This window comes from Cyanistes caeruleus, chromosome 11 (genome assembly GCF_971803275.1).
Source record: "Cyanistes caeruleus chromosome 11, bCyaCae1.hap1.1, whole genome shotgun sequence".
NCBI lineage: Eukaryota > Metazoa > Chordata > Aves > Passeriformes > Paridae > Cyanistes > Cyanistes caeruleus.
Window position 1 is genome coordinate 21,699,278 of NC_141711.1, and position 23,672 is coordinate 21,722,949.

The 23,672-nt window shown below is 53.5% G+C and overlaps 2 protein-coding genes across 2 annotated transcripts; one reads left to right on the forward strand and one right to left on the reverse strand.

Annotated features, from left to right (window-relative positions):
* Positions 1-922: 922 nt before the first annotated feature.
* LOC111942938 (uncharacterized) lies at positions 923-18,234 on the reverse strand. Its single transcript, XM_086846574.1, has 19 exons — positions 18,036-18,234; positions 16,849-16,920; positions 16,102-16,209; positions 15,746-15,817; positions 15,586-15,657; positions 15,412-15,501; positions 14,876-14,995; positions 14,308-14,385; positions 14,119-14,208; positions 13,559-13,666; positions 12,834-12,905; positions 12,557-12,732; positions 7,510-7,665; positions 6,860-7,310; positions 3,862-4,030; positions 3,665-3,736; positions 3,391-3,462; positions 3,205-3,303; positions 923-2,628 (listed from the first exon to the last, which is right to left on the reverse strand). Exons 2-12 carry the CDS (start codon positions 16,877-16,879, stop codon positions 12,719-12,721), a joined length of 855 nt encoding a protein of 284 aa, XP_086702700.1. The 5' UTR covers positions 16,880-16,920; positions 18,036-18,234; the 3' UTR covers positions 923-2,628; positions 3,205-3,303; positions 3,391-3,462; positions 3,665-3,736; positions 3,862-4,030; positions 6,860-7,310; positions 7,510-7,665; positions 12,557-12,718.
* LOC147651125 (uncharacterized) lies at positions 10,653-12,083 on the forward strand. Its single transcript, XM_086846537.1, has one exon. The coding sequence runs from the start codon at positions 10,653-10,655 to the stop codon at positions 12,081-12,083; it is 1,431 nt and encodes a 476-aa protein (XP_086702663.1).
* Positions 18,235-23,672: the final 5,438 nt, after the last annotated feature.

The following is a 23,672-nucleotide window of genomic DNA, read 5'->3' on the forward strand; positions in this document are numbered from 1 at the left end:
GGTGATGCCACTGAAGGAAATGTGCCCTCAGCCCAGGGACGCTCAGCTTGGACTCCCCCAGCCCCTCGGGGCCCCACCGCTGGTCACAGCAGCCCCTGCCTGGCTCCTGCCTGCCCACACCGTGGTCAGCCCCGGCTTGTTGTGTCATTCCCCTCTGGCTGTCAGCTCGGGGAGTGCCCACTCCTCCCCCCTACCCCACTCCGGGGGGAGCGCCACAGGTTGAGGCTTTTTTCCTCTGTCCTTCCCTGCTCCCTGCCGGGGCCCGGGTTTATCGTTGTTACTGGAGTTTCCTTTTTCCGGACCCCTCTGTTTGAGTCCTTGCCGCCACCGGGGGCTGTGCCGACCGCCCTCCCCCTCTGCCCCGCCGCGGGGATGCAGCGGGGAGCCTGAGGGGACGGAGAGAAAGCGCCGCTGTCATTTCCAGCAGTCGGGGCCGCTCCGTGTTTCTCCGGCCCCAGCCCAGGAACATGCGGGGGACTCAGCCTTTTGGTTTCCCGAGGATAGTGAAGTGTTCTCGCCGGTGGTCCCTGGGGCATTTCCGTCTCCTGTGTCCCATCTAAAGGAGGTCGGGTGACTGTCCACCGCCCCGCTCTCCCCGAATACCCAAGTCCCCTCCTGTGAGTTTACTCCTACACCTTTGTAGGCATTCGAAGGAGTCTGTGTCTGTTATTTCTTATCTTAGCGTGTTTAACATTGATTTGTAAAAAGTTTTTAAGTTTGCTAGCTGTGAAAAATAATTGGTTCTTTCTGAAACTCGCACCCTTCAAAGAAGTCCTGTTAAAATAATCAGCCCAGACCCCCAAACCTTTGCCTCTTCCTGGCGTTCCCTTTGCAAGAATACATTGTGAAATATAACCCAGAAGAGTCCCCCTTATGGCTTCTGTTATAAATTGTCGTGACAAAATAGAAGGGACAATTTATATAATAATTAATGAAAGCCAAATTTATTAATTCAGCAAGCAGTAAAGCAAGCAAAAACCCAGCTGGGGGCGAGCTGGAGGACACTTCCTCTTAAGTGTCCTGCACATGGCGCGCGCCTTGGCTGAGGAGGTTCCCTTTTTTATACAGTCCCTGCATCTGTGTCTTCCTGGATCGCATCAGCACCTGCGCCTCCTGTTGCTAGGGGTCTTCTTCTGCCTCTTGGTGGTCGTGGGTAGGCAATTGTCCTTAATAAGGAGATGTTCTACTTCCCCTTTGTACAGCTGGATGGCATTTTGCAGCTCCAGCTCTGCAGTTTCAGCTTCTTGCCTTCACAGCCGCATATGTGGTCATTGTGGTTAGGCGTTTCTGCTATGTTAGCTTTTTTAAAACAACCTTAGCAATCATGTTTTAGTAATAATATTTAATTTGATTAACAAATAATAAAAATTTATTACAGCTTCTTTACTTGGTCTATAGACCTGTGCTCAGAGGGAATTGGACTGCTCAAATCCTGATCTAAACCCAGACAGCAGCTCTGGCCAAGATCCCTCCTGGCAGTGGGCCGGAGAGAGAAGAAAACCTGTATTTGAGCTAGCTGGAAAACTCTGGCTTGAGTCACCGGCTGCTCCTGGACATGGAGCTCAGCTGGGGCTGGTGCCATGTGGGCTTTGCTGGTGCTACCAGCCAGACACTGGGGTAACAGTTTCAACTCTTTATTTGAACACAAAACATGGGCCAATATTTGAACACAAAACATGGGCCAATATTTAAACACAAAACATGGGCCAAGGCTTGCTCTGGTGGACAGGGGCTGCCCACCTTCAGTCCTGGCCAGGGTGCAGGGCCAGGGGGCTCAGGGGCAGAGGGTCTCGCTTTGGAGGTTTGGGTTTTATGACGCCCTCAAAACAGGGCTGCACCCGCAGCAAAGCAGATGGGGACAGAGCTGAAGCGCAGGGATAACAGGTCAAGTGCTCACTGACTAAAGTCTTTGTCAGGTCTTCTGAAGGTGCAGAGGTGCTCCTGAGCAAAGAGGAGGTGGCTGAGGCCCCCAGCTGCCGCTGGCACACAGAGACCCTCCTGCACAGCAGGGCCCAGAGCGGCCAAGGCTCCCCAGCACGGCTGCAGCTGCTGGCACAGCTTGGCCCAGCTGGAGAGCTGCCCCTCAAGGCCCCGGCGAGCAGGGGATGGCTCTGGGCAGCGTCCCTGGCCAGGAGCAGGCCCCAGAGCGCCTCTGCCTTTCAAGGGCAATCTCATTCCCGCTCTTTGTCCTGCCCACCTTGCTTTGCCTCTGCCTGCTGCTCCTGGGGCTGCTCTTGGCCAGGCAGCCTCAGTGGCAGCCAGCACTGGCTGCAGCCCAAGTGGGCTCCCCAGGACAAGGCCCAGCAATTAGGAGGCCAATAAAAGGGCTGAGCAGCAGCAGAACCCTCAGCAGAGTTATTTGGGCAACGAAGGACTATCCACAAGTCCACAGCAGCCTCCACTGGGAATGTTTACTATGAGCAACCTTTCAAGAAGCTGTTTGAGGTAGAGATCAGCAAAACACTCACCCTTTTCTGTTCCAACAATACCAGATTCCAGCACAGCACATCATCAGGAAAAGGGCTCCAGCAACCAAAATGGCCATTAGCTTAATCAAACCATGTGTTCCTGGGCTGAAAATTCTTCTCATGCTTTCCCCGATATTCTGAGCATGAGTTGTGGTGCCAGCTGTGGGAGCAATGGGCAGCGTGAGTCCATTCTGTGCTCCTCTGATGAGCTGGCAGCACAGTGGATATGGCAGGACGTTCTCTGTTTCCCCCAGAGCTGGGGCCTGCAGGCACCTTGCCACCCCATTTTGCACAGGACATCTCAGTACCCAAACCCCTGAGCTTGCATGGTATAATTCCTCTTCGCTGTGCTGGTCTTCTTCAGAAAATGCTTGTCAAAGATATGGATAAGGATCAGGAACAAGCCCATGCTTTTGAAACTGCTTTGGGGCCCTCCCTCTTCCAAACACCCCCTACAACTGATCTAGCCCGAGACTGAAAAATTGCAGGGGATCTCAGGGTGTGCATGGCCTGTGGTGCACTTGGGGCTCCCTGCCAGCTGATGCCAAATGCCTTCCTGCGGAGGCTGGGGAGAAGCTGCAGCCAGGCCAGGCTGGGAAACAGCCCTGCAGGCTGTGAAAGCAGCAGCAGGACAGCGAGGTTGCCATGGATCTCTTCCTGCTGTGCCGGGCACAGCGTGTCCAGGTATGCAGAGAAAGCCCCTGGCTTCTGAGTGTCAGGAGAAGGATGGACTCACCTTGTCCTCCCTGCACTTCTTTCTCTGTTGGTCTCAGGAAATCATTTGACAATAGAGACTTTTTGGTTCCATTATCTTGGGTCTTTCTTTTTGGAGGACCTTAACACAAAATATTTCAATTTCCCAGGAATGGATCCCGCAAAACCAGTGCTCAGTCTGCGGGTTCAGCAGGGACACACCACTTACCCCTGCGATGGGAGTCGGGCTTGGGTGCAGTAACCACCTCAAGATCTGGGGAAGTGCTCCCTGCAGACACACCTGTAACTAAACAGCCACAGAAGCTTCTTTCATCTCTGCTGATCTGCACAGGCAGCTCTGAGCTGCAGGAGAGGTGAGGGGATCACACAGGCCAAGGGCACACACGTGCACAGCTCTGTCCTGGAACCTTCAGCGATGCTGCCCTGACCGAGCTCTGGGCTCTGAGCTGGCCGCTCTCCCTGGGGGAAAGGCCTTGACATACCCTCACCACCTCTCTGAGGCTCAGTCCTAGGTGTGGGTTGTGAAGCTGCATCACCTTCATCAAGAGGTTTGTCTGCAAAGAAAGGCAGGACAGAACAGCTGCTGTGGCTCTGTAGGAGATTCTCAGGCTCCCTGGGGCCAGCAAAGGAGCCACACAAGACACAGCCCCGTGGCACAGCCCTGGGCCTGGCCCCTTACCTCTCTGCTCCTCTCCATGGCTGCACAGAGCACACAGAAAGAGACACTGGTATTGCACATGGGAAGAACATTGACAGCTAAATGCTCCTTCCTCCCACTGACAGCAATCCTGTGGGATCCCTCCAGGCTGCAGGAGGCACTGGGACAAGATTTCCAGAATCCATCACCCCTGAGATTATGTTAAGGGAAATGGCACATGGCTGAGTGTTGCCGTCCGTTTATTTTGTTCAGGTTATTAATTTAAATGGTTTGTTCTTGATGTTATTCCCCCCATGAGTTGTAATGGTTTTACCCGCTTGTCAGTTTTGTAAACCCCTCCCCTTTTTCCTGAACCTTCCTTGTCCATCACCCTGTTCCTGCCCCTGAACCCCATCAATCTATGTAAACCCCACCTCTTGTTCTAGCTCCTTCCCTGTCATTTATCCCTCACTCGAAGCCCCATTGGCGTTGTGACTGCCGCCCCTCCCACGTGTTATTCCTATTGGTCCCCAACATTGTAAACCCTCCCCCAACTCCTCCCCTGAGATGCCCTGATTGGTTCCTGTGTTTGTACCCTCCCCACCTTAAATTGGAGCGCACGGAGGTGCTCCTTGCTCAGACCGTCCTACCCTTGACCTTTCCAGTCCTTCCCCCATCCACTGCTCCCGACCCTGGAATAAAACCTGGTTTCTGGAGAGAACCTGGGACTCTGAGCCTCCTCCTTGCCTTCATCGGGCACCCACGACGCACCTGAGACCGCAGAGCTTGGTGGCTTACAGGCTCTGAAGGTTCAGTCTGGGACAACGAGCTCCCAGACCGTTCCCCACTCCCGGCGCTGCCAGCGGCTAGGGAGCAAGAGCTAGCCAGGGCGAGGAGAGCCGCGGCAGGGGCAGTGTCAGCTGGCGCCCAACGTGGGGCCTCTACAGCCCGTGGAGACCCCCGGAGGAGTCTGTGTGGAATTATAAAGACTCTTTGGGCGGCGGCTACCCTGGTTGCAGCAGGCCGGTTTCTGTCCGGCAGCGCTCCCAGGGGAAGAAGCGACAATCTCCCGGTGCGCAGGAGACCGCTTCTGGGGTGCTCGGACGTCTCCCACAGCCCAAGTCAGGACCCGGTGAGTATTCCCCGGTGGGGGAAAAGGGGGTGTGTGTGTGGCCCCTGTGAGCATTGTGTGAGTATTGTGTGTGAGCTGGGTCTTGACCCTTATTCTTTTGTTTGTTAAGTTCCCGTTTGCTGTTGGGAGGCGGTGGAACTGCGGAGCCGGGGGATAGAAGATGGGCGCACGTTTGTCGGCTCCGCAGAGGGGGATTTATTTCCAAGTTGTGGGTCTCCTTGAGGGTGGGAAACATAAGTATTCGCGTGGGTTGGTTAAGAGGCTTGTACGTTGGCTTTTTCTGCATTTTCCCCATGTGTCCTCCGAAGATGTTCTTTCTGTGTCATTTTGGAATTCGGTCGGGTCCAAATTAACAGCTTTGGCAGTTCAGGGGGACAAAACAGCCGCCAAATTAATCCCGCTTTTCGTTCTAATTCGGACCGCCTTAGTGGAAAAGAAGGAAATGCAGAAGCAGCCAACGCAGCCTTCCCCAGTTTCTGCAGTTTCCCCAGTTTCCCCAAACCCCTGCTCCTCGTCCCTTGTCCCTAAGTTGGGGGAGACCTGCGGAGCAACCCGTAAAACGCAGGGCTCCGAAGTCGGCAGTAGTCTCCCTGGCTCCCCAAGCCTCCCTCAGAACCCTTGCCCCGGTAGCCCTGGCCAAGCTGCCGGAGCCCTTACCCATTCTCCTACTTCCCCAGTTAATAACTCCAAGTTTTCCCCTTTCCAAGTTCCAAATCCCCAGTTTGATAAAGTTATTGATCCCCAGTTACTCTCCCAGAACCCTGGTTCCCTTACACTCCCTCATTCCCGGTGTTCCCCTAAATCTTCCCCTAAGTCTCCCTATACCCTACTTGATTCCCAAAATGGCCCCCGAGGGACACAAGATGGCGGAGACCGCATGGTCGGACCCCTCCCTTGTGCTCCTTCTTCCCACAATCCTTTCCTCCCCTCAAAGTCCAACCCCTTCCTCCCTAGCTCCTCCCTCTCTTCCTACCCTGACCCCTCCCACTTGTCCACAGATGGTTCCTCCTCCTCGGGGGTGTGTCCCCAAGGTGTTACTACCCAAAACTCCACCCCTTCCGGCCGCCGCTCCTCCCTTCAACCCTCCCCCTCAGTCGGTCCTCCAGCCCTGCCTCTTCCGGCTTCTGGTTCCCATGCCCCTCCTCCCGGTTCCCACGCCTCCCCTTCCGGTTCCCACGCCCCTCCTACCAGTTCCCACGCTTCGGGAACCGGAAGTGACAAGCCTGAGGACCAGAGCCCGGAACAGGTTATAATTCCCTTTGCCGCACCGGTTAGTTTTAGAGGAAGGGGGGGGAGGTACCGAGAATGGGAACCCTTCTCCTTCCAAACAAAGAGGGAGCTGTGCAAGGCTCAGAAGGAGTTCGGCAGGAGAAGTGAATATTTTAAAGGCTTGTTAAAGGCCACCTTCTCCGCGAACGAGATGGTCCCCCATGATTTAAAAGAATTGTTTGCCTGCCTCCTTTCCCCAGCTGACTATAGGTTGTGGAAACAGAGGTGGAAGAAATCGTTGGAGGCCATCCTTCCTGAGCTGCTGCGCAGCGAGGAGACCGCAGTTGACGCGGACGAAAACCCCCTCTCAATAGATCACCTGTGCGGTGAAGGGAATTGGGGAAAGCCAGAAGAACAGGCCAGGGTCTTACCCCGGTCTGTCCTAATCAAAATAACAGAGGCCGCTGAGAAGGCGTTCAACATCTTGCCGGGGGGGGAACCCCTCACGAATTTTTCTAACATTAAACAATCCCCCAATGAACCCTTTAACATCTTTATCAACCGCCTGCAGGAACAAATCGAGAGGCAGGTTGATAAACCAGAGATGCAAGAGCAGCTAATTCTAGAAATGGCCAAAGCTAATTGTAATGATATTTGTAAGCAAGTCATTTTTAGCCTGCCAATGTATCCGCCGCCAACCTTGGATGACCTCATTGACGCCTGCGAAAAGAAGGTCCCGTTAATGGGGGCGTCCAGGGTGCCACCACCACCGCAAGCGGCCAGGAGACTACCAACAGCTGCAGTGACCCAGCACCCACCAGGCCAACTACCACCACCAACTGGAAGGCCTCTGCAGTGTTACCGCTGTGGGCAGCTGGGGCACGTGGCCCGGGATTGCCCTGCTGTACTTCCCTGCCCTGGACCTGCGAGGGGCAACATGGGGGGAAAAGGGGGAGAGGGAGTTTTTAATAAAAAAAACTAAGAGCGCGGCGCGAACCTGCCCCGCGCGAAGCTACAAATGGGGCAGGTATCGCAGAGGGGGGGTGGGAACGAAAGCCGGACATGGCCTATTCACAGGACGAGACACTTAGTAACCACACGGGACATCCTCTTCCGGTCCCAGCGCTGGACGGTAGTAGCTGTGGACCCACTGGAGGAAAAGACAATGGACACCGGACGTGACAGTAAGTGCATCGCCATCGGGGACACCAAGCACACACCCCCGGAGATTGAGATTTCGCCGATCACCTTTTTGGGTGGTCCGGAGAATCTCATTCTCCTGGCGCGCTGCACTCACCCACCCTTCTTTTTGCCCAAGGGGCAAATCATTGCCCAGTTTATACCAATACCTGAGCAGGTCCCAGTAGACGACCACGCACCAGGCGTCTACTGGGCAGAAGTGGTGGGTGAGGAAAAGCCCATTCTGGACTGCAGCGTCAAGCAGGGTGCAGAGTCCTTTCAGATGAAAGGACTGCTTGACACGGGAGCAGATGTGACGATCATCCCTGAAAGGAGATGGCCGTCACATTGGGAGTTGCAACCCGTGGCAGGCAAGATACAGGGCATAGGGGGTACCCAATTGGCAAGAATTTCAAAGAGCGTGGTGCAAATTGCGGGGCCAGATGGGCAATTGGCAAATTTACGCCCATTTGTTGCTGACTATCAGGTTCCCCTGTGGGGAAGAGATCTCATGTCCCAGTGGGGGGTTAAAATCGAGATCCCGAAAACCCCTCGGGATTTTTAGAGGCGGCCACTGTAGAGCGCCCTTTCCAGAAATTAGATTGGACAACTGATACAGCCGTCTGGATTGACCAGTGGCCGCTAAGAAAAGATAAATTAAAGGCGCTCAACGAACTCGTGGAGGAGCAACTTAATAAGGGAAATATAGTAGAAACCACAAGCCCTTGGAATTCCCCGGTCTTTGTTATCCGTAAGCCGGGGAAGGATAAGTGGCGGCTCCTTCACGATCTTCGTGAAATCAATGAGGTCATTGTGGACATGGGACCCCTTCAACCAGGGATGCCTACCCCTACCATGCTCCCCCGAAATTGGAAATTGGCAGTGATTGATATCAAAGGTTGCTTTTTTCAAATTCCCCTACACCCTGACGATGCCCCACGGTTTGCCTTCTCGGTGCCCACTCTTAACCGAGAAGCCCCAATGAAGAGATACCACTGGCGAGTGCTACCCCAAGGAATGAAAAATTCACCGACCATCTGCCAGTGTCTCTTCGTTGCTGTCTCCCGTTCGCGCCAAAATGGGGGAGGTCATCATCTATCACTATATGGATGATGTCCTAGTGTGCGCCCCCCATGATGATATGCTTACTCAATCACTTGACCTAGTGGTTAGAGTTCTAACATCTGCAGGATTCCAGCTCCAGGAAGACAAAGTTCAAAGGATGCCACCCTGGAAGTATCTGGGACTGAGGATTACTGAGAGGACCATTGTTCTTCAACAATTGGCTATCAACAGTAATCCAAAGACTTTGGCAGACCTTCACTCCCTGTGCGGGACCTTGAACTGGGTCAGGCCTTGGCTGGGCCTCACCACCGAAGACCTAGCCCCCCTCTTCATGCTTTTGAAGGGGGAGAAGGAGCTTAGTTCTTCTAGGACCCTGACTCCAGAGGCGAGGGAAGCACTGAGGAAAGCACAAATTGCGTTAATGGAAAGGCAGGCACATCGATATGAGCCGACCCTGCCGTTCGAGTGCATCATTCTGGGAAGGTTGCCGCACCTGTGTGGGCTCATCTTTCAGTGGGATCAAGGCTCAAGGGACCCACTCTTGATCATAGAGTGGGTATTCCTGAGCCATCAACGATCCAAGAGTATCACCCGGCCACAAGAGCTGGTGGCTCAGCTTGTCAGGAAGGCTCGAGCCAGGCTCAGGGAGATGGCAGGGTGCGACTTTGCGTGTGTACGGGTGCCTGTCAGCTTGTCGCGGGACAGGGCGTCCCCGGATAAGCTGACAAAGGAGATGTTTGAACAGCTGCTGCAGGAGAACGAGGCTCTCCAAATCGCATTTGATAGCTACAGTGGACAAGTTTCAGTCCACGCCCCAGCACACAAATTCTTCAATGCTAAATTTAACATCATTCCAAGTTCAATTCGGAGTCGAAAACCCCTCAAGGCCCTGACAGTTTTCACTGACGCATCTGGAGCATCCCACAAGACAGTTGTGACTTGGGTGGATCCTCAAACTCAGCGGTGGGAAGCGGATGTTAAGTATGTGGAAGGATCTCCACAGGTCGCTGAGTTGGATGCTGTCGTCAGAGCTTTTGAGAGATTTCCTGAACCATTTAATTTGGTTACAGATTCAGCATATGTTGCTGGGGTGGTAGCTAGGGCAGAGAATGCCGCCCTAAAGGAGGTCTCCAATCCGCAACTGTTTGAGCTGCTTTCCAAGTTAATCTTTACCGTTTCCCACCGAAAGCAGCCATTTTTCGTGATGCATGTGAGGTCGCACACTGAACTCCCTGGCCCAGTAGCCGAGGGAAATGAAAGAGCTGATTCCCTCGCTACTCCTGTCACTATGGCTCAGCTCCCTGATGTATTCCAGCAAGCCAAGCTGAGTCATCAGATGTTCCACCAGAACGTGCCTGGGCTGATCCGCCAATTCCACCTGAGGCGAGATCAAGCCAGAGCCATCGTGGCCACATGCCCACACTGTCAGTCCACTGCAATGCCCTCTCTGGGAGCTGGGGTCAACCCCAGAGGCCTGGGGAGCTGTGAGGTGTGGCAAATGGATGTCACACACGTCCCAGAATTCGGCAGGTTCCGCTATGTGCACCTTTCCATTGATACCTTCTCAGGTGCTATCTATGCCTCTGCCCACACAGGGGAGAAAGCCGAGCATGTATGTAAACACCTCATGCAGGCTTTCTCTGTGCTGGGGGTCCCCAAAGAGATCAAAACGGACAATGGCCCAGCTTATACCTCCAGGAAACTGGAGGATTTCCTGCAAGAGTGGGGAGTGACACACAAGAGAGGCATCCCACACTTCCCCACAGGCCAAGCGATTGTTGAGCGAGCCCATCAATCGCTCAAGCACGTCCTCGTCCATCAAAAGGAGACAGTGAAGGGCTGCACCCCACAAGAACGGTTGTGCAAAGCCCTTTACACCCTAAACTTCTTAAACTGCTCAGACAGTGATCCTAACCCTCCAGTGGCCCGGCATTTTACATCCGCCAACAGCTACAAGTTGCAGCAGCGCCCTCCAGTGCTGGTCCGAGACCCCGAGACCCAACGAATTATGGGTCCCTTCGATCTGGTGACCTGGGGACGGGGATACGCTTGCGTTTCCTCGCCCCAAGGACTGCGGTGGATCCCACAAAAGTGGGTGAAACCGTACGTCCCAAAACATCCAAGCAGGCCACCAGATCAATATGAGGGTTCTGTCCCGTCCGAATAGGTCATCTCCGGACCCCCCAAGGAGGAGGAGGAGAAAAACCCCAAATCTTTTATTTTGAAGATTCCTCTTTTCAGTTGAGTTATGTTTTGTGTTTGCTTTGTTTTAGAGAGAGCCATCCCTGAAGACATGACAGCCCCAAGCGTCGCCGAGATCATCTTCGGTGTGATGTTGGTAGTGGCCCAGATGGAAGGGTGGATCGTGCCTCAGCCAAAGCAAAACGTGTGGGTCATGTTGGCGAAGTCCCTGCAGCGTGATGAGCTGTGCCTCTCCACCGGAGCAGCGGGAAACCCAATGTCAACATGCCTGGTGGGGATCCCTTTGAAGCCTGAAGAGTTTCCCGACTCCCTTACTACCCTGCTCCATGACGCCAACCGGGGAAGGCCGGCTCAACGTGTCGTCCGCTCAGCGCCGATGTATAAGATCAGAAGGCCAGCGAAGAACCCCCTCCTCCTCTGGAGAGACTGGCAAGCCACGCTGGAGAAGGCGACCGTTGAGCCCCAAGAGTTTGACCTTCTGGATTCCTCCCCAGTGTCATTTTGTGTTCATTTTCGTTACTACCCTTCTGACCCTGCCCCCTATCCCAAAGTGGTGCAAGTGAACAAGCAATTTCAGGCAGCCAAATGGTGCCAAAACATTGCCCACGTGAAGATGCCCTCAACCCTTAACCCTACCCCTCTTCAGTTGCCCAAAGGTTTATTTTTGATCTGTGGGGATCGGGCATGGGCAGGCATCCCCTCTCGCCTTCTCGGAGGGCCGTGCACACTGGGCCGGCTGTCCTTGTTTTCACCCAACACGACCCAAATCGAAAATTGGAGCCAAAAGAATAATTCGGCCATCAAGAAGCGCAGCCTGGACGACTTAGACCCAGACTGCGACTCAGAAATTTTCCATTGGAGTAAGCTAAAACGGGTAGCAGTGTCTGTTTTTCTGCCCTGGTTGGCCGCTGCTCAAGCCCTTGGAGAATTAGGCCAATTCGAGTGTTGGGTAGTAAAACAAGCAAATTTAATGTCAGCTGCGCTAAGCGACCTCCTCAAAGACGAGGAAATCACCAGGCAAGCCACCCTCCAAAATCGGGCAGCCATAGACTACCTGCTGCTCCTGCACAACCACGACTGCAGGGAATTTGAGGGGCTTTGCTGCATGAACTTAACATCAAAAAGTCCCTCCATTCGCCAGACCATTGAGCAAATGAGAGGCATGGTCCACCAGATAAAACAAGAACACGAAGACTGGGCCACCAACATCTTTTCTAACTGGGGACTGTCCGGATGGCTCTCATCCGTTCTGAAAACTGTTTTATGGATTGTTTTCATCATTTTTATAGTTTTAGTTGCGTTCGCCATTTTGAGAAGATGTTTAATTCAATCCGTTCTCCACCTTGTATCTCCTCCTCCCCAAGTTAATTGTGTGAATGCTCCTTCTCCTTCTTCCTCTCCTCCACCCTCTCCCTCCCTTAAAGACTGGTTCCCTGAGCCCTCTGCACCTCCTGCGGATGCAACCTCCTCTTTCTAAAAAAGAAAGGGGGAGATGTTGCCGTCCGTTTATTTTGTTCAGGTTATTAATTTAAATGGTTTGTTCTTGATGTTATTCCCCCCATGAGTTGTAATGGTTTTACCCGCTTGTCAGTTTTGTAAACCCCTCCCCTTTTTCCTGAACCTTCCTTGTCCATCACCCTGTTCCTGCCCCTGAACCCCATCAATCTATGTAAACCCCACCTCTTGTTCTAGCTCCTTCCCTGTCATTTATCCCTCACTCGAAGCCCCATTGGCGTTGTGACTGCCGCCCCTCCCACGTGTTATTCCTATTGGTCCCCAACATTGTAAACCCTCCCCCAACTCCTCCCCTGAGATGCCCTGATTGGTTCCTGTGTTTGTACCCTCCCCACCTTAAATTGGAGCGCACGGAGGTGCTCCTTGCTCAGACCGTCCCACCGTTGACCTTTCCAGTCCTTCCCCCATCCACTGCTCCCGACCCTGGAATAAAACCTGGTTTCTGGAGAGAACCTGGGACTCTGAGCCTCCTCCTTGCCTTCATCGGGCACCCACGACGCACCTGAGACCGCAGAGCTTGGTGGCTTACAGGCTCTGAAGGTTCAGTCTGGGACAACAGGCTCCCAGACCGTTCCCCACTCCCGGCACTGCCAGCGGCTAGGGAGCAAGAGCTAGCCAGGGCGAGGAGAGCCGCGGCAGGGGCAGCGTCAGCTGAGCTCTTGCCACCTTGACATTGATTATTCTGTAAGTAAAAAGGGAATTGAGAACTTGCCTCCAACATCCTCCAAGAATTTCAAGCCATTTTCCACCAGGGCTTCCACATAATCCATATCACGATCCCAATCTACAACGGAGCACACATGAGAACCCTTTTCAGTCCATTCTGGGATCCCCTTCTGCCTTAGGGGACTGGGCACTGCAAGGGGTTTGGGGAAGGCTGTGGGAGCCATGTGCCAATGGACACGGCCAAAGCTGCAGAGGGGCCTGGGGAGCTCTGGGCTGGCTCCTGGTCACTCTCCACCCTTTTGCCATGCCCTGTGCAACTTCCGTGGAGAGGTAAGTGGGGCAGCCGGGGGCTCCTGGGAGCTCTCTCCTCTCCCAAAGAGAAAACCCTCCCTAAAGCCCTGGGGAAAACAACAGCAGGCAGTGCCACAAATATCCCTTCCCCGCTCCATCCCTCCTGCCCTCCCTCTGCTGGGACAGCTCCTACAGCCCAGGGGGACAGAGCCAGGCCCTCTCAGGATGCAGTGGAGCCTTGACCTCCCCCTCTGAATTTTCCCCACCATGGGCACCCCTTTGCAGCCACTGCCAGGTTTCAGGATGTGTCTCTCATGAAGGGACCTCAGCAGGACCGCTCAGTAGCCAAGTGCCCTGAGCCTGCTGGGGATAATTCCTCTGGGCTCTGCCGGTTTTGTCCAGGCTGCGCCTGCACTGCCAAGCAGCAGAGATGGCAGCTGAAGCCTCAGCAGGGCTCAGGCCCAGAGGCACAGCAATTACCTCCTGGGACTGTGCCTGGCATGGCCTCCCTTCCTGCAGCAGAGGCTGCCAGTGAACCACTGTTTCCTCCAGGAAACACCGCCTTCAGCACAGCCTCTTCATGCACTTCTGCAGAAAGGAAGAGGCAGAGCTGGATCAGATGGAAACATTCCCCAGTGGGGAAGTGGCATCTTCAGAAGGCAATGCTTGTCAAAGGCACAGTTAAGGATCAGGAAAATGTCCAGGCTGTAGGGGCTGGGCCAAAGCACTCCCTCCTGCAAACAGCTGCCCCTCCTTATCTACCCCAAGATCAGGAAATTGCAGGGGATCTCAGGGTGTGCATGGCCTGTGCTGCAGTTTGGGCACCCTGCCCGCTGATGCCAAATGCCTTCCTGCAGAGGCTGGGGAGAAGCTGCAGCCAGGCCAGGCTGGGAAACAGCCCTGCAGGCCATGAAAGCAGCAGTGGGGCAGCGAGGCTGCCATGGATCCCTTCCTGTTGTGTTGGGCACAGCGTGTCCAGGTATGCAGAGAAAGCCCCTGGCTGCTGAGTGTCAGGAGAAAGCTGAGGGACATGGACCCACCATGTGCTCCCTGCTTGAATTCCTTCAGCATTTTCCACATGACTTCAAATCGCTCCTGGGATTTCTTCTCTGAGGTGTATTTGGTCTTTTCTGTTGGAGGAACTTAACAAAAAATATTTCAACCTCCCAGGAATGGATCTCAGAAAAGCAGTGCTTAGGCTGTGGGGTCAGCAAGGACACACTACTCACCCCTGTGATGGGAGTCAGGCTTTTGTGCAGCATCCAGCCCAGGAGCTGGGGAAATCCTGTCTGCAGACACACCTGTAACTAAAACAGCCACAGAAGCTTCTGTCACGTGGTCCCTGCCAGGTTGTTAATGAATATTCCTTATTATATATATAATAATATATATATAATGAATATATCTGCAGGTGTCCCAGAGAGCTTCAGATCTTCATATCTCAAGGCTAAGGGAGGAGCCTTCCCAGCAACCAAATCTAGAAGTAAACCAAGATGAGAATCATTCCCAGGGTGTGCCAGGGCTGGCTGTGGCCCTGGGCTCTCAGCAGGGCTCCCACTCAGGGCTGCTCCAGTGCCTTGGGCCTCTGGGCACTCAGGACCAGCTCCGGGAGCAGATGCAGAGGGAGTGATGTTGGTGCATGAGTCCCATTTCCCAAGGGCTGGGAACGAGCTCCAGAGGCCTCGGAGCTGAGGCACCTCCAGCTTTGGCTGCCGCCGCACTGTGCAAGGGCCGGCCCTGGGGGGAGAGCTGCTGGCACACAGCCCCGCCGAGGGCTGAGCCCAGCACAGCAATTACCTCCTGTGTCTGGGCCCGTACTCATGTGTGCCATCCCATTCCTTCCTGCAGCAGAGGCTGCCGACGAGTGACTGCTGCCTGCAGGAAATGCTGCCTTCCACAGAACCTGTATGTCCATGTCTTGAGAAAGAAAGGAGCCAGCTGGATCATATGGAACTGTTCCCCATTTGGGTGGTGGCATCTTCAGGACCCAGTATTTATCAATGACAGGGACCAGGAAAGTGCCCAGGTTATTTGGCCTGGGCCAGGGCCCTCCCTCCTCCAAACAGCTGCCCTTTCTGATCTGCTCAGAGACTGGGGAATTGCAGGGGATCTCAGGGTGTGCATGGCCTGTGCTGCAGTTTGGGCTCCCTGTCAGCTGATGCCAAATGCCTTCCTGTGGAGGCTGGGGAGAAGCTGCAGCCAGGCCAGCTTTCATGAGCCTTGCAGGGCATGAAAGCAGCAGGGGGCCGTGCAGGGCACAGCGTGTCCTGATGGGTAGAGAAAGCCCCTGGCTGCTGAGTCTCAGGAGGAGGCTTAGGGGGACATGAACCCACCAGGCCCTTTCTGCAGTTCGTCCACAATTTGTTTCTGGATGTTGTTTGATTCCTTCTCTCCTGTACGTTTGTCTTTGTCACTTGGAGGACCTCAACAGAAAACATTTCCATTTCCCAGTGGTTCCCACAAAACCAGTGCTCATCCTGTGGGGTCAGCAGGGAGACACTACTCACCCCTGCGATGGAAGTGGGGCTTCTGCACACCAATCAGCAAAGGAGCTGGGAAAGTCCTCCCTGCAGACACACCTGCAACTCAATAGTCACAGAAGCTTCTGTCACCTGGTCCCTGACAGGCTATCAATGATTATTCTTCCATGGGACACTGAGAACATACCTGCAGGAGGCTGACTGGGCTTCAAAACTTTATATAGCCAAGCTAATGGAGAAGCCTTGCCAGGAACCTTATCTGGAAGGGAGCACAGATGAGAACCTTTTTCAGAGTGTGCTGAGATATCCTTCAGCCTTAGGGAACTGGGCACTGCAATGGGGCTGGGTAAGGCCGTGGGAGCCAGGTGTCAGTGGACATGGCCAAAGCTGCAGAGGGGCCAGGGGAGCTCTGGGCTGCCTCCTGGTCACTCTCAACACCCTTTCCATGCTCTGTGCAACATCCCTGAAGGGCAGGCACTGCCAAGCAGCAGAGATGGCAGCTCAAGCCTCAGCAGGGCTCAGGCCCAGAGGCACAGCAATTACCTTTTGTTACTGTGCCTGGCATGGCCTCCCTTCCTGCAGCAGAGGCTGGCACAGAGTCACTGATTCCTTCAGTAATTGTTTCCTGCTGCACAGGCTCTCGTTTCATTTCTGGAGAATGGAAGAGGGACAGCTGGATCAGATGGGGCTGTTCCTCATTGTGGAGGTGCCATCTTCAGGAGGCAATATTTGTGAAAGGCATGGATGAGGATCAGCAAACACCCAGGATTTCAGGATTATCCCTGGTTGGTCCCTTCACCAAACAGCCCCTCGACCTGATCTACTCAGCAACTGAGAAATTGCAGGGGATCTCAGGGTGTGCATGGCCTGTGGTGCAGTTTGGGCTCCCTGTCAGCCAATGCCAAATGCCTTCCTGCTGAGGCTGGGGAGAAGCTGCAGCCAGGCCAGGCTGGGAAACAGCCCTGCAGGCCGTGAAAGTAGCAGGGGGCAGAGAGGCTGCCATGGATCCCTTCCTGCAGTGCCGGGCACGGCGTGTCCAGATGTGCAGAGAAAGCCCCCGGCTGCTGAGTGTCAGGAGAAAGCTGAGGGACACAGACCGACCTTGTCCTCCCTGCTACATTTCCTTCAGCATTTGCCATATATGTTCAGATCGTTTCAGGGTTTTCTTTAATGCTGTATCTTGGGTCTTCTCTCTTGGAGGACCTTAGAACAGAATATTTCCATTTCCCAGGATTGGATCCCCCAAAACCAGTGCTCAGTCTGTGGGGTCAGCCATGACACACCACTTACCCTGGGAGCTGGGCTTGTGTGGAGTAACCATCCCAGGAGCTGGCAAAGTCCTCCCTGCAGACACACCTGTAACTAAACAGTCACAGAAGCTTCTCTCATCTCTGCTGATCTGCACAGGCAACACTGAGGTGCAGGAGAGGTGAGGGGATCGTGCAGGCCGAGGGCACACACGTGCACGGCTCTGTCCTGGCACTTGCAGCAATGCTGCCCTGGCCGAGCTCTGGGCTCTGAGCTGGCAGCTCTCTCGGGGGAAAGGCCTTGACCTACCCTCACCATCTCCCACAGCCTCAGTATTTGGTGTTGGATGAGAAGCTACATTGTCTTCACCAAGAGGCTTGGCTGCAATGAAAGGCAGGACAAAACAGCTCCCATGGCTCTATAGGAGATCCTCAGGCTCCCTGGGGCCAGCAAAGGAGCTGCACAAGGCACAGCCCCGTGGCACAGCCCTGGGCCTGGCCCCTTCCCTCTCTGCTCTTCTCCGTGGCTGCACAGAGCACACGGAAGGAGACACTGCACTAGGGAATTACATGGGACATGGCATTGCACATGGGAAGAACATTGACAGCTAAATGCTCCTTCCTCCCACTGACAGCAATCCTGTGGGATCACTCAGGGCTCCAGTGGGACAAGGTTTCCAAATGCATCACCCCTGAGATTATGTTAAGGGAAATGGCACATGACTGAGCTCTTGCCACCTTGACACTGATTATTCTGTCAGGAAAGATGTATTGAGAACTTGCCTCCAACATCCTCCAAGAATTTCAAGCCATCATTCATTACTTCCAGGTAATCCATGTGATGATTCCAATCTAGATTGGAGTACAGATCAGAACCATGTCCATGGTGCATTCTGGGATCCCCTTGTGTTCTAGGGAACTGGGCACTGCAAGGGGTTTGGGGTAGGCCGTGGCAGACAGATGTCAATGGACATGGCCAAAGCTGCAGAGAGACCTGGGGAGCTCTGGGCTGGCTCTGGTCACTCTCAACACCCTCTTTCCATGCCCTGTGCAACATCCCTGGGGGGGTGACAGGACTAGCCTGGGGCCCCTGGGGACTCTCTCCCTCCCACAGAGGAAACCCTCCCTTATGCCCTGGGGAAAACCATTCGCCGCACTTCCCAGGGAGAAGGGAGTGCTGTCCTGAGAAAGGGGAACCAGGCCGCCTGCTCACCTGCTCCCTGTGCTCACCAGGGAGCAGCCTGGGCAGCCCTGTCAGGCAGGGCCACTGCCAGGAGGAGCAGGAGGAAGAGGCGCAGAGCAAAGGCCATGGTGCCTTGCCCACTGCCAGTCCTCCAACTCTTGCTGTCACCACTGTCCTGACACCGCTGTCCCAGTGTCAGCACCGCTGCCATAGCCGCCGCTGCTGCTGCAACAGTCGTAAAGGACTGACTGCTCCGTCCTTGTGGTGCTGTGCAACCACGGGGCTCTGCAACCTCTCTGACCTCAGAGCCTGCCGTGACCTCAACCTGTGTAACCCCAGAGCCTGCTGTGACCTCACAGCCTTGGCTGTACCCCTCAAGTGTTTTCCCATCTGACTGCCCTGATTGTAAATCTTTTACTTCATCAAAGGGCCATTGCTAAACAAAACCTTGGTTTTGCCTGCTGACATTGCTGGTCAGGTGTTGCTAGAGGACACGAACTATAGAACGAGGGTTCCAATCACACACAGCAACCAGAGTTTTTTTCAAGAGGCAAAAATCCTTTATTCTGGGGTTTTTCAGCACTTTTATAAGGTGTTCTGATACAGGTTATCTTGACTGGTAGAAGGAACAAGACCTCCTTCATCCCACTGGTGGGACAAGAGAAAAACACTCTCAGAACATCTGTGTCTTGTTTTGGGAAACCAAAGCTTATTTTCATAAACAGTCCTTGAGAGAGAAAAACTCCTCAAAAGACTTTCTCTTGGGAACAATCAGCTCCCGAGAGCATGAAATTCTCTCAGGTTCCGAAAATCATGTCCACAGTCAGGCTGCGTCCCTGGTGTTGCTCTTGATGGTTTCCTGGGCACTCCAGTGGAGGAGGTTCAGGCTCAGGTGATGCCACTGAAGGAAATGTGCCCTCAGCCCAGGGATGCTCAGCTTGGACTCCCCCAGCCCCTCGGGGCCCCAGCGCTGGTCACAGCAGCCCCTGCCTGGCTCCTGGCACCGTGGTCAGCCCCAGCAGCTCCTGGACATGGACGTGGACAGCTCAGCTGTGGCTGGTGCTGTGTGGGCTTTGCTGGCGCTACCAGCCGGACACTGGGGTAACAGCTCCATCTCTTTATTGGAATGGATGAAGGGGCCATCACCTACACTGGCAGATGGGCTCACCTGCAGTGCTGTTTAGAGGGCAGGGCTAGGGGCCTCAGGGACAGAGGAAGGGCCATGTTGGTCTCAGGTGGGGCTGAAGGGTGCTGGGCTGGTCCTGGTGTCTCTACAAGAACTAAGGATTGGTCTAGGCTGGGGCAGAGGAAGACCAAAAAAGGGACTGAAGGGACCTTGGGGATACCCATGGGGAGAAGAGTTGACTGTGGGATCTACAGGGTTATAGGAGGATTCCTCCTGTTCTGGGATGGCTGCTCTGGGGTCCTCTTCTCAGAGCTCTTGAGAGAGCTGCCCAGGCCCTCATTACTGAAGAAGAGCTGCTCAAGCTGTCAGGGTGTTTAGTGCAGCCACTGTCATTCAAATGCTGTCCAGAAATGCTCCTGTGGAGAGAGGAGATGGCTGAGGCCCCCAGCTGCCGCTGGCACACAGAGACCCTCCTGCACAGCAGGGCCCAGAGCAGCCAAGGCTCCCCAGCACAGCTGCAGCTGCTGGCACAGCTTGGCCCAGCTGGAGAGCTGCCCCTCAAGGCCCCGGCGAGCAGGGGATGGCTCTGGGCAGCGTCCCTGGCCAGGAGCAGGCCCCAGAGCATGTCTGCCTTTCAAGGGCAATCTCTTCCCCTCTCTTCTTCCTCCTTGCCTTGCTTTGCCTCTGCCTGCTGCTCCTGGGGCTGCTCTGGGCCAGGCAGCCTCAGTGGCAGCCAGCACTGGCTGCAGCCCGAGCGGGCTCCGCAAGACAAGGCCCCGCAGTGAAGAGGCCAAAGAAAGGCCTGGGCAGCAGCAGCAGAACTCTCAGTGGAGTTATTTGGACAACCACTGACTACCCACAAGTCCACAGCAGTCTCACTGAGAATATTTCCTGTCTGCAATAGACTTTCAAAAGAAGCTGTTTGAGGGAAAAATGAACAAAACACTCACCGTTTTCTCTTCCAGGCATAGCAGATTCCAAAGCAGCACAACATGAAGACAAGCTCTCCACTCACTACCATGGCCATTATCTCTAGTCAGCAGCGTGTTCCCTGATAGAAAGCCCTTTCAATGTCCTTCTGGGAATCAGGAACATGAGTTGTGGTGCTGGCTCCATCTACAGAAGCATTGGGCAGTGTGAGCCCGTGCTGTGCTCTGCTGAGCTGACAGCACACTGGATACTTCCAGGATGTTCTCTGTTTGCCCCAGAGCTGGGGCCTACAGGCACCTTGCTGCCCCTTGGCACAGGCTGTGCCACCCAACAGAGCCCAGAAGGCCAGGAGCAGAGCCCAGGGACAGTGCAGCTGCCTGGGCAGTGGCTCCTTCCAGGGACATGGGCCGGACCCATTCCTGAGCAGCCACAGCCACCCCTGAACCTCTCTGCTCTGTGACTGCTCCCCCAGCAGCTCCTAACCCTGTCAGGAGCCAGTGCAGACCCTGCCCAGTTGGGAGCCAGGGCTAGCTGCCCTCATGGCAGGGCTCCCACTCAGAGCTGCTCCTGTGCCTTGGGCCTCTGGGCACTCCTGACCAGCTCCGGGAGCAGCTTTAGAGGGGTGATGTTGGTGCATGAGTCCCGTTTCTTGGGGCTGACCTTTGGGCTCTGCAGTGGCAGCTCTCCCAGTGGGAAAAGCCTTGACCTACCATCACCATCTCCCAGAGAATCACTCCTGGATCCCAGGGGCACAGTTCAGGACATGGGATAGTAAGCCAGATCACCTTCATTAACAGGCTCAGCTGCAAAGAAAGGCAGGACAGGACTGGTCCTAGACAGTGCTCAAGATTTTCGTTCAGTCCAGAGGGGCATGGAATGCACCTGGGTGACTGCTGCCCTCCAAGGCACTCCCTCATCTCTGCCTTCCACTCAGGAGCAGGGGCAGGGGGACCACGTGCCTGCAGTAGCCCCACACTGGGATGGAAGGAGCCCCTTGCATGGCAGTCAGGGGAGAAGCTGACTGGAGCTGCCAGCAGCTCTGAACTGAGCCTCAGGCAGGGCCAGAGCTTGGCAGCGGCAACAGGAGCAGCTCAGGCTCCCTGAGGCCAGCAGAGGAGCCACACAAGGCCCAGCCCTGGGGCCCAGCCCTGGGCCTGTCCCCTTCCCTCTCTGCTCTTCTCCGTAGCTGCACAGAGCAGACAGATGGAGACACTGGTGAAGAGAATATTTTAACAGAAGGTGGGCATGATATTTTAGTAAAGGCCTGTCTGCACAAACCAGCCTTTGGTATAAGTCATGATATTAAAGGCTAATGTCCTTGAAACTTTCCTGAAGCAGAGAGAATGAAGCAAAACAATATCCTTGTGTATGAGAGAAAAAATGTAAACCAATGTGTATTAGCCAATAGTAACTTGCTTAGACCGCAGATACTGCAAACCCTTTAAAAGGTGCTAAAGATAGGAATAAATGGCGTTAACTTTTACTTCTGTGAAGACTCGTGAATAGTCTGGCGGTCTCTCAACATCTGGCTCTCTGAACAGGAACCTCTCACGGGCTGAGGGGATTCAGTAGTGGAGCTGGTGGAGCGGATCTGGGCGCTGGAAGCCGCGGACACGGATCGGTACCGAATAGGCGACCTGAGCGTGGTGAGACGCAGCACGGTGAGATGTGGAAAAAGGAGTCAGGTCACTGGGGGAGACTGAAGGTGGAGGAGTAAGTGAGGGGTCGTGACCCTCCCCCTGCCGTGCGCTGCTAGCATGGAAATTGAGTTTGTGGCAGCGAAAAAGCTGCTTCTGATTATTCTCATTAAACAAGGCAAAGCAGTCAGGGGATAAGACCTGGACAAGCTCGTTCTATGGGCTAGAGATAATAGGCGTGGGCGCCTGGAAGAATCGAAAGATATAGGAGATTTGTTGTGACAGAGAATAATTACAGAGAAAAGCAAGGACACTGTCTCTCAGTCCCACTTGGCAGATTGTAATTAATACCTTAAAAACCAGAAAAGCGAGATATGCTGAGGCTGTGAGCCCCGTAATTCTACCTGCGTCACAGCAGCAGATGTCTTTGCCTCCCTCTGCTGGGAGAGCATTCCTGTCTATGCCGTCCTTGGAGAGAGGGAGGGAGAGTCAAAGAGAAGAAAATAATGAGAAAGAAATTCCACAGCAAATGCTGAAACAACGAACAGAATCTTTTCAGCTATGGCAGGATGTGATACGTCCTGAACTATTTGCTTCCCTTTTGGAGACACTTTTAACACTACAGTATTATTTAAGTTCCAACTTTATTACCCTGGAAGAAGAGAAGCCAAATTTAGATTGGTTTCTACCCAAACCAGGGGGACACGGGGGAAAGCACTGAGGTGTGCACAGAGAGCAAAGGCACCCCCAGGGCAGAGGCAGAGCAGAAAAAAAATCTGCAAGGCCATGCTGGGCAATTACAGGAGCAGTTGAGCAGAAACAGGTGGCTCAGACAGCTTCAAAGAGAGACAAAACAGCCAAAAAACTGCTAACTTTGAAATTTATCACTGTAATTAAAAGTTGATAAGCTGCAATGGTCACCATTGTTACCACCTGGCCCTGAGAGGCTTTTCGTGTAACATCGCCTGTTTTAGTAAAATGGTGCCCTTTTTCCTCTATCTGTGAACAATGAGAAAAATATTGAGAGAAAGAACTGCATTTGTTAAAGTTAACTTTGTGAGGTTTTTCTTTCTGTTTTCCTCTCTGCGAGAGTATGTGGGGGATGACGGAGACTTTGCTCAAGCCTTCTAGAGATAACAGCAGAGAGCAGCAGCAGAGCGGGCAGTTCATGTACTTTTTTTTTTTCTTTAAAAAATGGGGGAAATTGATGCCTTAGAAGCATTTGATTAATGTAATTCATTAACTTCAAGGGGAGAAATGCCTGTGTTTTGTTGACAGGTTCAAAAAGGTCACCTGTTCATCTGACCAGACTGTCTGCCTCTGAACAGATGAGATCCAGTAAACACAGACGTCACCACACAACCTTGGTACTCCAAACAAAATCAGAAGTGGAGCTGTCAGGACACAGTTGTGTCTGAGCTCTACACAGACAGTTTGCCAACAGAAATTTTATGTTGTTATCATGATGTTGTGTCTCTACGAATTTTTTTCAGTTATTCTCTGTTTTAAGATTTAGAAGGATGTGAAGAACAAGCTGAACTTCGATGCCCTCAGTCAGTCACCGATCAGCTGCCAGTTGACATCACAGGAGCAGCGGACGTTCCAAGACTGAATCACGTTAAATCATTGTTTGTGAGAAGAGTTTTATAGAAGATCTAGAAGAGTGTAGAGACTCCATCTAACTGCATATAAAAGCAAATTGTAATTGTATTTTACCCTTTCAGCAAATTGCTTGCATGCCTTGATTGCATGAATACCAGAGCACATGTGTTAAAAGTAGTTAGATAATAGTTTAAGATAAAGAGTGTAGCTTGTGTGATAATTGTTATTTGTAGGTTATTGATAAGTTTAGAAAAGATATTACTATAAAGTATAAGTATTCCCCCTTCAAGAGTTAATGTGACCATAGTTGAAAGTTCATTTAACGTTAATGCCTTAATTGTGAGTCTGCAGGCATGGTGTCATTTGCATGGAACACACTGCTTATGGTA